General features: G+C 43.2%; 1 protein-coding gene across 1 annotated transcript in view; it reads left to right on the top strand.

The window, feature by feature from the left end:
- The window catches only part of LOC308303006 (caskin-2-like), a gene marked incomplete at both ends in the record, with an annotated part of 70,650 nt that overhangs the window by 47,624 nt on the left and 10,086 nt on the right, over window positions 1–12,940 (top strand). Inside the window, 7 exons of the mRNA XM_080747325.1 lie at window positions 943–1,071; window positions 1,483–1,569; window positions 4,136–4,263; window positions 4,506–4,581; window positions 8,082–8,155; window positions 9,437–9,547; window positions 11,444–11,545. Coding sequence (XP_080603451.1) covers window positions 943–1,071; window positions 1,483–1,569; window positions 4,136–4,263; window positions 4,506–4,581; window positions 8,082–8,155; window positions 9,437–9,547; window positions 11,444–11,545 — 707 coding nt within the window. The remainder of the gene's footprint in view (window positions 1–942; window positions 1,072–1,482; window positions 1,570–4,135; window positions 4,264–4,505; window positions 4,582–8,081; window positions 8,156–9,436; window positions 9,548–11,443; window positions 11,546–12,940) is intronic.

A 12,940-nucleotide genomic window follows, 5' to 3' on the forward strand; every position in this document is an offset into this window, starting at 1 on the left:
GTTTAAGCCCTCTCTGAAGTACTGGTGATCTTACATTCCCATTCAGCAGGCCCTTATATAACACCAAAAGGGATTTAGACTGAATATGTCCTATTTAAGTTGTTGTTTGTTCCATTCAATGAATGGAATGTGTGATGAGACTCATCACGTACTTGCAAGATTCATTTTCTACAGCCAAAAGAGGCAGTTTTTTCTTTTAAAAGAGGTTGATTTTGTAGTTACCAAACAGAGCACAGTTCAGATAAAAGAATACAGCAAAGAATACAGATTAAAAACATGGCAGGCTAGTGAGCAACACAGCTGCAGTTAATAAACATACAGTAATAGTGTGTGTGTGCTTGTGTGTGTGCGTGGGCGTGCGTGCGTGCGTGCGTGCGTGCGTGCGTGCGTGTGTGTGTGTGTGTGTGTGTGTGTGTGTGTGTGTGTGTGTGTGTTTTGATTGATTGAGTATTTTATTAGACAAAAGTGGAGAACATAACAAGTATAGTCAATACATTAAAGAATGCAGTACAAGTACAGTTAATCACCCTGCCTAAAAGGAACATCGCAAATAAGTATTTTTACGTTTTTTCTTTTTTTTACGTCGCAAGTCCTAGGTATATGTGTGTGTGTGTGTGTGCGTGCGTGCGTGCGTGCGTGCGTGCGTGTGTAATAGACCTGGTTTTCAAACCCAGGTGGTCACATTGACACCAGGTTTCCCGGTGAGGGGCGTCAAAGCAGGGTGAATGTGGCAAAATAGCCCTGCCTGTAGCCCAGAAGCCTAATATCTCCCTTTGGTTAAGCAGTATGTTTGGTTTCCCAAACTTCCCATCAGGTAGACCCGGGTTTGAATCCATGTGGCTGCACATGCCGTTCTTGTACACACGGATGCGCACACATACAGTATATGAACACTCAAACCTGCATGTTCTACATTTCCCATACCTGTTTCCCTGTCCCTAGGGGGCACTCTCTCCCGCCAAGCCTCACTGCCATGCCAACGCCAACAGTTCCTGTCCAGAGCTCCTCCCTCAAGCCTTGACCCCTCCCCTCAGACCGATGACACTTACACCCTCGCCTATGAGTCTGCAGGTACGCACATACCGGTACACTCCCAGTTTTCACACTCACTCACTCACTTTTTATGAAACCGTACATACTTCATTGATCGAGGCCCCCCTGTGGTCTATACTTGGTTACCCTCTACTCCAGATTTATTTCCAGAAAATAGCCGATCTGCAAGTTCATAGATCTGGAATCTTCACCGAATGTTCGCCTGTATTCGCTGATTCTCCGCCTATTATGACGCTCAGAATTGGGTTCATGTGGTTAAATCCTCCAGAGTTAATATCCTTACAGCATCTGAAGGCTCGATAAACCCAGTTCCTACCAACCATCACCACCCTGGCGCCCTTCTCTACCAAATATGTTGGTGTTAGTTAGTGGCTGCTCCTCCTGGCTAAAGTGTGCGTGTTTATACGTATATGTGCATCCGTTTGTTAGGTGCACCACCTGGCAGACAGTCCTCAGCCCCAACTAGTCCTGCTTGCTCCACTCAGGACATTTGGGTCCTCAGGAGCTCTCCCACTGGTAAGAGTGTTGTGTGCACCCCCCCTCCCCCGCACCCCCACCCTCGTGTGGACGCTATGACCCTCAAAAAGCAGCCACCCAACCTGTGTGTTGTCACTAAGCAGCTCTGTCCCTTATCCCCTTCCTCCCGTGTGTGAGGAGTTGAGCCCTTACCCGCCCCGCTGATCTACAGTCATTCCCAGTTCTTGCCTTTACCCCATGAGGTTCTGAGTGCGACAGTGATTCTAGCATCTATCTCATTCCTAGTAGCCAGATTGCATTCCTAGTAACCTCAAACGTTACAGCGACGCATGGAACACCACCCCAAAGAAACACTCGCACATGCAGGTTTGCGTGCAACTGTTCATGGCTATTCTTGCCAAACCGGGATGTCTGGTCACCCTATATACACCTGTATTTCTATGAGAAGACACCCCTTTTCCGCCCAGAGTGGGGGATTTTTACGTGCACGAGCCAGTGAGAATAGTGAGAAGAAAAGCAGCGCCTCTGCGCTTATGCTTGCGCATAACCAACATGCAGATCTCAATGTGCCTAGCGCATAATAGGTTTCGGTTAATTCATCTTTTTGTGGCCTAACATGCTACCCTCTCTGGATCCCATCTCCCATGTGCACCCCCATCCTGTAAGGAAGCTTTATATCCCCCTCTCATCCCTCTGTATTCCACAGTGTTGACCTTTCTGACCCTCCCCTACCAGTAAATCCTCACCTAATGAACAGCACATGTTGACTTAAACGGCTAATGGTCCAATAACCCTAATTTCCTCCTCAGCATTACAGCATGGTACAGTAAGTGTGTGCATCATATCCATAGAACGCAGTTACACCTTCTATTAAATTGTGATCTTGTAGCTGAATATCTTGTCTTGATAATGGATGAACCATATACACACAGACACTTCGAAATCCACAAACATTGCATTTTAACTACTTACAGTAAACCCTATATACATCATTGGCCAGAGTCCCCCAGGTCTATACTAGGCCCCCTCACTTCTTTTCTCTACACCAAATGTCTGCCGAAAATAGCTGATCTGCTATTCCTGCTGAATGTTTGCCCCAAAATGGGGATTCTAGGGTTCATGTGGTTAATGCAGGGACGTGCTGGCCATTGGGGAAAGCGGGACAACTCCCGAACGGCCGGTTCATTCCCGGCCGGTCCAGGTCCATTCGGAAAAAAATAAAAATAAAATGTCGGCCTTCGTTCCATTCTCGTATCTCCAAGTTTCAAATTTGTCGATTTTTTCGCAAAGTAAAGCCCTGCTTCATCATACAAGGCCGTCGCACAAAAGTAGTGAAAACAGCAGATCTACAAGCACACAACGCGTCGCGGTGCGAGGCGTTGTGTGCTTGTAGATCGGCTGTTTAAATCATTGGTAAACCATCGGTTTTGGACATACAAGATTTCCACCCGATAACGACGAAATATAACTCATGTAATTGGCCCACTGGCTTGTCACTTGTCATGATCTGAAATGGCAAATCTTTGAGTAGCAGCAGCGCTATAGAGAGAGATCTCTCTCTATAGCACGCAATGAGGGCCTCTCCAACTCTTTTTCCCGGGCTGAATCAGGGGCCCAGCACGTCCCTGGGTTAATACCAGGTGTACTGTATATAAATGCACCATTTACCATTTCAATGTGGTGCACAATGTGGTCATGAACAGAGTGTTCAAGGTTTGCCAGTCCCCCTGCTTTCCTCCTTGATGGCCCCTGGAGACAAACTGTGTTGGATACTGGATATTTTGGTTACATCTTGTTTTCCTTTGCAATAATCTTTTCTCACACGCCACTTTTCTTATTTTCACATCTCTCTCTCTCCAGTGGAGTAAAGTAACTTAGTAAATTTACTCAAGTACTGTCCAAGTACAATTTTAAAATAGCCGATCTACAAGCTCACAATGTGTCGCATCGTGAGCTTGTAAATCGGGTATTTTCAAAAGATTTTTAGACATGGGACATTCTGCATAATAATGAGTACTTTCTACTTGTACTTAAGTACATTTTGATGCCAATACTTTTGTACTTTTACTTAAGTACATTTTGAATTCTGGACTTTTACATGTAAGGGTGCCCTCACACCAAAATACCTATCCACAAGTTTCCGCAGGAGTTTACTGGAGACTATCAGGACCAAACTTCCGGGTTTAACAGCAGACATACAAGCTCACGTTGCGTCGCAGATGCAACCCGTTGTGAGCTTGTAAATCGGCGGCGGAACCTCGGTGCAGACGTTTGCGCAATGCACTATGGGGCGTAGGAAACTCGTGGATAAGAGTGGAATCCGCGTTCCGCCAATGCATTTCAATGAGAGTGAAGCGGTTTCATGCCAGCAGAGGATTTCTGCAAAAAATGCTCCCTTATCATTGAAATGCATTGGCGGAACGCGGATTCCACTCTCATAGATATTTTGGTGTGAGGGCACCCTAACAGAGTATTTCTATATTGCAGTATTGATACTTTTACTTAAGTAAAACATTTGAGTACTTTTTCCACCACTGCTATTTCCCCTCTCTCTCTCTCTCTCTCTCTCTCTCTTTCTCTCTCTCTCTCTCTCTCTCTCTCTCAGGTGACAGAAACAGTGTGGGTAGTGCTGGCAGTGTTGGCAGCAGTCGCAGCGCTGGTAGTGGGCAGAGCTCAGAGAGTGGCCACAAACAGAATGGGACTCATGCCCGCCATACCCCTGATACTGGCAAGGTTAGATCTGGAATGCTATGGAAAGCTTACGCAAATACTTCCAAGCCACTGTTTTATTGTGATAAGAACATTAAACTCACTGTTGTACGTTCCAGAGAGTTAACTGACTTTTATGAGTGCTTAGCAGTGTAAGATTTATTTTAACACCTTAAAGGTTGCAATTAATCCATTTTAAGTGAGATCATTGCACTAGCCCACCTACTTACCAGACTGTTTCCACTGCATTTAATTTTTCTATATAGCTGGCACCCTCTGCTGGTGAACTAGGGGACCATCACCATACCTCAGACCACAGCAAACAGCTTGATGGAACCTCAGGTAAGTCACTGTCCTAATCATCTGTCCCTGTTCTTATTTGCCTTGTGGAATACTGATGGCAGTTATGATTGTTCAGCACACTTGAATCTTAGGGAAATATAATTCTGTCTAAAACCAATTATGTGCCTCCTCAGATAAGGTGTCCGGCCATGAAATACATTCTGAGACTTTGGCCAAGCTTATAAAGCACATCTTGGTCTTGCACAAAGCAAAGATTTAAATGGGTTTTAAACATGACACCCTATATTCCTGTCAGTGTTTGAAAGTGATCCTGTTACATCCTGAAAATGTCTAGGGGATGAGAGCACTCAGGGCAGCAACACTTAAAAGTGAACCGGGGAAAGGGGAGTCAAGTACGTTCATCCCGGCCGTCTCCCCCCGGGTTGTGTGTCCTTGAGAAAGTCCAAGACACAATATATATACATACAATCAATATTTTATTAAGCCCATAGCTTGGAATGCCCATATATGGACGTATTGTGTCATGTGGTCTATAACATAAGACATCTATGATGTCAGACCTCACTCATATCCATATTTGGGTAAACAAACAACCAGCCACAACTCGAATCACACACCCAAATTAATTCCGTCCTGCGCCCTTAGGCGTCTTACTGGTAGACTGCTGTACATTCACGTCATGAATTAAAATCTTTTGAGAAATCATAGCAAAACAGATGCACAGACAGCCTGCCTGCTGCTGCTGGCTACTAAATATAGGTCCTATGACATATTTCCAGTGTATTCCACTTTCCCGAAGACCAATCTGTTGAGTCTTTACAGGTAAATACAAAAGGAGACAGAATAACCACACCACCACAGAAACCAATAAACACCATCAGCTCCCCCCTCGCACCACACCCAATATAAACAACAGATCACTGCTCTGAAGAAGCTAGTAAAGAACAACAGAGGAGGGATATACAGTATGTCTTTGAAACATAAAGGAGGTCATCTCAGCATGAGCCATCTGATCTACGTAAGCTCTGGGTATGAAAGAAAGAAAGGGAAAAGAACTGGGACATCTTCTCCTGGCTTAGGATGTTTGTGCTGAGTAAGGCCAAGGAACTCTCTCATAGCGAAGGAGTGACATGCAAGACAGAGTGAAGGATTTCAACTGACCCGGGGGTAGGGTGGGGGGATAAGGAGAGAAGAAGGAGAAGAAAGGAGGGAAGGGAGGGAGGGGAAGGGTGGAGGGGAGGAGACGGAAAAACACACGGCAGGGAGCGAAAAAGTGTGAAACCTCTCAGTTAAATGAAGAGGACACAGAGAGGGAGCCGGGAGGAAGACGAGAGAATGAGTGAAAAGAGAGCGATAGAAGCTGAGAGGTGTTGCGTTGACAGCGTGAGCATCAGGCCAGAGAGCGGGGCAGCGTTCAGATAGTTCTACAGGTGAGCCGAGAAACGGAGGACAAATGAAGTGCAAAACGACCAGCATGTGGTCAATCGTATTCTTCCTGAAGGGTGAGAGTTGCGAATTGATTTATTTTCCATTTTAGGCAGGATGTTTTAGCATTTCCTTTGGTAGCATTTCCTGCATGTTTTAGGCCATCACCCTGGGGAATCTGCCCAGGCCCAGAGGTCATTGCTATTAATAGTGATGAATTATTCAAAAGTAACTTCTCACTGAAAACATGAATGCTAAATTGTGAGATCAGATTTAGACATGGTCAGAATATGGATGTTCTGGATACGGAAAAGAAAAACATTGAGAATATATATTTTTCTTCATCATGGTTGAGTCCCTGACCTCTCATCACTTATAAAGGCAGGTTAGCTGCATATTTTTTAAACATTGTTTTATGTCTCAAATAAATCAATCAAGTGTGCAGCTTTTTGCTATTTATAATGACAATACACCAGATGATTCGTATGGACTGTCTCATGTGTGTTATAATCTCCCTCTTTGGTCTTGCGAGTAGCAGTGAGTGTTGTTTTGGAGTTGACGAGGTGTGCAGAACTGCAGATGCACACAAACACCTTTTCCGTCCTTCTCTTTCTTTCTCCGCCTGTCCGCCTGTCTCTCTTCTTCCCCCCGGGGCCAAATAAGTCATCGCTAGGTGCTGTTCTGCTCCCCTGGGAGACCTGGGGCCCCTGACTTGTTGACAACAAAGGCGAGTGAGGTAGAGATGGCAGAAAAGCAGGGGAGGGAGAATTAGAAATACAGAAACAAAGCGAATAATGATAGAGTAAAACAGCATTCCGTGACAGAGCTGTGCAGACAACACAGAGGCAGATGGAGACTGAGGGAAGAGTGGGCCTGTATCAGTGGTTCCAAAACCTTTTAGGTCAAGAACCAAAAGAGAAATTAGACGTTTACCCGGGACCCAAACTAGTGAAAACACTAGATCTACACGGTGCGTTGTGAGTTTGTAGATCAGCTATTTTCACTATTTCCTAAACATGTATTTCCTAATTTATGGAACTTCTTTGATTTTTATTTTATTTATTAATGAATGAAATCATTGCATTTTTTTATTCATGAAGATCTTAGCTTTTTGGGGAACGTCTTTTTAAAATGTTTTGAAATAATACTAATTAAAAACAAAATGTAGGATACAAAAACATCAAGGGACCCACAAATGTGTCCCGACCCAGGGTTTGGGAACCAGCGGGGCTACAGTATGTAACAGAAAGTCGTCCGGCAGAGAGGGGGCGATCAAAACCCTGGCCTCGGGTCAAAACAAGGCAGAGCAGGAGGCCACGGGGGGTGCATTCTTCAGTGAGCTGTGGTGATAATGTCATGAGCGAGCTCACTGGGCCTTTCAGATCATCTTTAGATAACACACCTTCACTCACCTGGAAAGACTAGCAGACAGGACTCAACACAGCACAGCACAGCAGCCCCCAACACACGCACGCAGGCACGGACACACGCACGCACGCACACACGCACGCACACACACACACACACACACACACACACACACACACACACACACACACACACACACACACACAGAGCACACACACAGAGCACATATTATGCACATATTGCACCAATAGCTGTGATTCGGCAGCCAGAATATGGTCAACATTGAGTATTCCCTCTATATTTGTCTTGGTGTTTTTATGGTGGCTGTGGTTTGTTTAGTCACCGGGGGTCTGGCTGACCTGACAGCTACACAATAAACATTGATCCTTGCTGCCAAAATGTGAAAGTTTGTTAAAGCTGCAGTCAGGAACATATTATAATAATGAATTATTATGAAATGGTGTTTTAATCAATCTTTATGGTAGAATACATTCATATAATACATCTGCAGTGGCTGGAGGTCTCCCTACTCAGGTAGGACACTGGACACCTACTGTTTGACAAGAAGTACTGTCAGAAGCTAATAAGCGCCATATCTTGACCTCCTTTGTTTTAGCTCAGCAGGAAACATTTGGTCTCATGATGTGAGTTGTGAGAGATCGGCGTTCGAAACCCGGGTAGGACACAAAAGCTTTAAATGCTTATAATGAATATAAATACAAGGATCCATCTTTTATGTTTTGTAGGTGGTCCACGTCGGCAGGTCAACGGAGCTCCTCAGAAAGGTTTTATGAGACCAGCACAACTTCTGGAAGGCAAGGTGAGTTCTGCAGCGAGTGTGTGTGTGTGTGTGTCTCTGTATGCGTATAAACAAAATAATTGTGTTTATACATTTCCCACCGGACACGATAACTATAAAGATCACTATAACTATCTCGTTCACCATTTATTGTCGGTGTGAACACAGCCATCCACTTGACTTGATTTTTAAAACTGCACCTTTTTTTATAGTTATAGTTATATTGCTCAGTGTGAATGTCCCTTTACCACAGTAATAACCCTTACGGGTCAATTTGGTAACATTTTACACACTCTCAAGAGATTAAATTAGGAGGATTTTATTAGAGGATTTTACCCATAAACACTGACATCATTCAAACAATACCACGGCTAGTTCTTGGCCGGAGTTTTCACGGCATTGACTACCCTTATGTTTCCTGCATGTCACTGGTATGTACAGTAGTGCATGAATGTCCAGTAGTTATTACTGTACAACCAGTGGTGTAAACTGTATATGAAATAAGTATAATTACTTAAAGGACCACTTCACCTCTGGGACAACCAGATCTTATTTTATTGTTTGGGACACGATCAACACAATCCTGAGTTATTTTTTGTGTTCAATCTGTGTTTTTAGATATTTCAGTATTTCAGCATGCAACAACTGGTCATATGATGCATTTTGCATCACATGACCAGTTGTTGCATGCGTGTCCCAAACAATAAAATAAGATCTGGTTGTCCCAGAGGTGAAGTGGTCCTTTAAGCACTGTATTTAAGTAATATTGTTAGGTATTTGAACTTTACTTGAGTATTCCCAATTTCCAATACTTTTACTTCTACTCCACCACATCTCGGATCCAATTTAAACATTTTTAACTCTCCACTACATTTATTTGAAAACTTTAGTTACTAGTTACTTTTTCTAGGTTTTGATTATTATTACAAAACATACATTAACCACTTCAGCCCTATATACATTTCGGCCATTTGAAAATAGCCGATCTACAAGCGCACAATGTGTTACGATGCGACGCATTGTGAGCTTGTAGATCTGCTATTTTCAATAGGTTTTTATACATTTTATACACTTGAAAATGTGTGAAGTGGACATTCTGCATAATGAGTACTTTCTACTTTTGGTACTTTAATTACAGTGCATTTTGATACCAATACTTTTGTACTTTTACTCAAGTCACTTTTGAATTACAGACTTTTACTTGTAACTTGTACACTACGGTATTGGTACTTTTACATAAGTAAAACATTTGAGTGCTCTTTTCCACCACTGATAAGATAATAATGTCCTCTGTGTATGCAGGACTCGGAGGCCATCTACCAGTGGTTGTGTGAGTTCCAGCTGGAGCAGTACACATCCAACTTCATCACCGCAGGATACGATGTACCCACCATCAGCAGGATGACCCCTGAGGTCTGTGTGTGTGTGTGTGTGTGTGTGTGTGTGTGCACTGGTGATATTAACCTGGAATTATTTTATGCAAAAAAAAAAAGAAAGAAAGAAAAGTATAATTAAAAGATAGCAGATATACAAGCTCACAGCGCGGCACCGAGTGCTTGTAGATCTGATATTTTTGAGATTTTTATGTCGCAAATCATTGAATACTGTAGCCTATTTCTGAAAGCAAACTTTTGGATCTTGAATCTCTGCTTCTGGGGGGTCCCTGGAAATGTAATTTTGGAAGTTTGAGAAGAAGGATTCAGAAGACATTTATAGAATCGGGTTAAAATATTCAAAGACTTGCACAAATTTTCAAAATTAAAAACATTGACTAAAAGCTATGCTTATCATATTGTTGGAGCGGTGAAAGCGCTCCCAATAGACAGGTATGTCTGTGGCTGGCTGGCTATGTGGCTGGCTGGCTGGCTGGCTGGCTGGGTATGTCTGTAGCCTGGCAATACCTTGAGTGGCCACACAAGTTAAAGGAGGGGCGCTGTTGTGCAGGCACAAACACACACACACACACACACACACACACACACACACACACACACACACACACACAGATTCACCGCTCCACTTCGAACCGAGGTTTGATTTTTTTCCACTTGTGTCTGTTTCCCTAATAAGCTAAGCTGATGCTACACCAATTTTGAATGTCAATAATCTTTTTCTGGAGAAAAGTACACATTCCTTAATGTTGTTGGGACAGTTATAGCATAGCTAACACACTTGCATTTGTTGCTTTTGATCATGGCCTGTTGTCTCTGATGTCATCCCTGATGTATCTGTTTAGCAAACTCTATACTGTGGATACTGAAATTCATGTTATTCTTGTTATTTTACACCAAGAATGTACAACCACTAAGGCTTTGTTGACCATTTTTGGATGCATATTAGGCATGTAAAAATAGTCCCAGTGCTATTTTACAACCTCCACACACTGTGCTCATACTGTACATGCTCGCTGTGTGTGCGCATCATATACGTGTTGTGCATATAATACTGTTTTCTATACAGCAAGTTTCTCTGTTAAGTTGCACTGTTTTATCTCACATTTATTTACTGTCCCCCTGAAACAAACTGACTAACTAGAAGCAGTGCTCTTCCGAGCACAGGTCTCCACCAGGCCAGGCAGCCTGTTATAGCGCCACCATGAGGCTGATTTGAAAAGTTTGATGTGGCATTTCTTCCTCAGCCTAGTGGGAATGTGCGTGCACAATTTCTCAATAAGTGGAGTTATAGGTGAAAACATGAATCGGCCTGTTATAGCGCCACCATGAGGCTGATTTGATTTTTCTTAAGTGGCATTTATTCCTCTGCCTATTGGGAATGTGCATGCACAATTTCACCAAAATCGCACACTGCGTTCAGGATTTCAGGCATTTTATTCAAAACTGACCAATCCTGCAAACTTTGAAAGCCAGTTTTAGCCAATCAGGATGGAATATGGAAAATCTGACACATCCATGTCGATCACATGACTGTAGAGATACTGTATACTGATTTACGTGATTTTTGGACAAAATCTGTAGGAGTACTGGCAAAAGTTAGTTTTGCAAAAGTCGGCCTCCTGGTGGCGCTAGAACAGGCCCATGTGAAATATTTGGGGCAGAGGTTCTGAATTGGTATCGAGGGAGTGTGTGTGCACAGTTTGGCAGCGACCGGGCCAACGGCGCCGGAGATTAGCTGGTAACGGACAAACGGACGGACGGACGGACGCACGGACGGACGGACGGAGGGGAAAACATACTCTCCCTCAGCCTTCGGCTGGTGGAGACAACTAGAGTGTAGCTCGTAAAGAAAGCAGTGTTTAAAAAGCATAAAGCTTGTGATATGTGATATCTAAACACTGTGTTTGCTCTGCAGGATCTGACAGCCATCGGGGTCACCAAGCCAGGCCACCGTAAGAAGATCTCAATAGAGATTGGCAACCTGAGCATCCCTGAGTGGCTGCCTGACTACATTCCGGTAAGGAAACAACAACCTTGCTGTATGTAATATACACAGGGGTCATCAATATGTCTGTACACTGACAATTGTATCTGTGGCAAAGACGTGGCCTTGTCCGTGGCACATTTTTGATTTTCGGTTTTACACACCGTAATAATGTTCTTATTTTGATCACAATACCCAACTAGAAGAAGAGCTCTTCCCAGCACAGGTCTCCACCAGGTCAGGTTATTGTGGCCTCCTGGTAGCGCTACTGTTCATGATTTGAGAAATTTTCTTCTAAACAAACATTTTCTTCGAAAAAGAATTACTCAAAAGCGCCAGAAAGAATAGGTAGTGTGAGATGGAGTAGTGGTCTAAACCAGGGGTTTTCAAAGTGGGTGACGGGCGCCCTGGGGTGCCGTGACGGCAGTCCAGGGGTGCCGCGAGATCATTTGGAAATATTTGGAATTTATTTGGACAGTTAAAAAAATATTTAGTATCATTTTAATCTTGAAGTACAAAATGGCTATTATCTCAACGTTTTCCTCGTAACATAACTGATAAAATATGCTATAAATATAAGGTGCTGGGAGTCAAGATTACGAATATAATGTAGGGGTGCCTCGGATGAAAAAAATATTCATAGGGTTCCCTGAGCCAAAAAAGTTTGGGAACCCCTGGTCTAAACATCAGTCTCTTGGTTCAGAGGTTCCATGTTCAAATCCCTTTCCATTCTTTGGGCCTTTTCAAGGTTAAAATAATCCCAGTCCTACTATAGTTAGTTGCTGTAGTACTTTGACAGTTGCTTTTTGACAAAAGCACCAGAAGATACCTTCAGTGAGAGGTGGTCTGAAGTTCAGACTCTCTGTGCAGAAATTCCATGTTCAAATCTATGATCTACATTTCTGTACTATTTTGACATTTTCAAGATTAAAATGCAAAAGAATTACTCAAAAGCACCATGATAAAGCTGTTGTGTGAGATGGTGTAGTGGTCTAAAGATCAGATTCTCAGCGCAGCAGTTCCGTGTTCAAATCCCAGGCCTTCTACAAAGCGCTACTGTCACACTTTGACATTTTCTAGATTCAAATACAAACAAATTACTCAAAAGCACCAAGATAAAGGTGTAGTGGTCTAAAGATCAGACTCTCAGTTCAGAGGTTGTGTGTTCAAATCTCAGTCCTTCTACATTGCTCTTTTACTGACATTTTTAAGGTTAAAATACAAAATAATTACTCAAAAGCACCAAATGAAACCTACAGTTAGAGATGGTGTAGTGGTCTCAAGCTTTGACTCTCAGCGCAGCAGTCCTGTGTTCAAATCCCAGGCCCCCTACAAAGCGCTACTGTCACACTTTGACATTTTCTAGATTATAATACAAAATAAGTACTCAAAAGCACCACATGGTTCCTGCTGGGAGAGATGGTGTAG

This window comes from Nannobrachium achirus, assembly GCF_963921795.1.
Source record: "Nannobrachium achirus genome assembly, chromosome: 18".
In the NCBI taxonomy this organism is placed as follows: Eukaryota; Metazoa; Chordata; class Actinopteri; order Myctophiformes; family Myctophidae; genus Nannobrachium; species Nannobrachium achirus.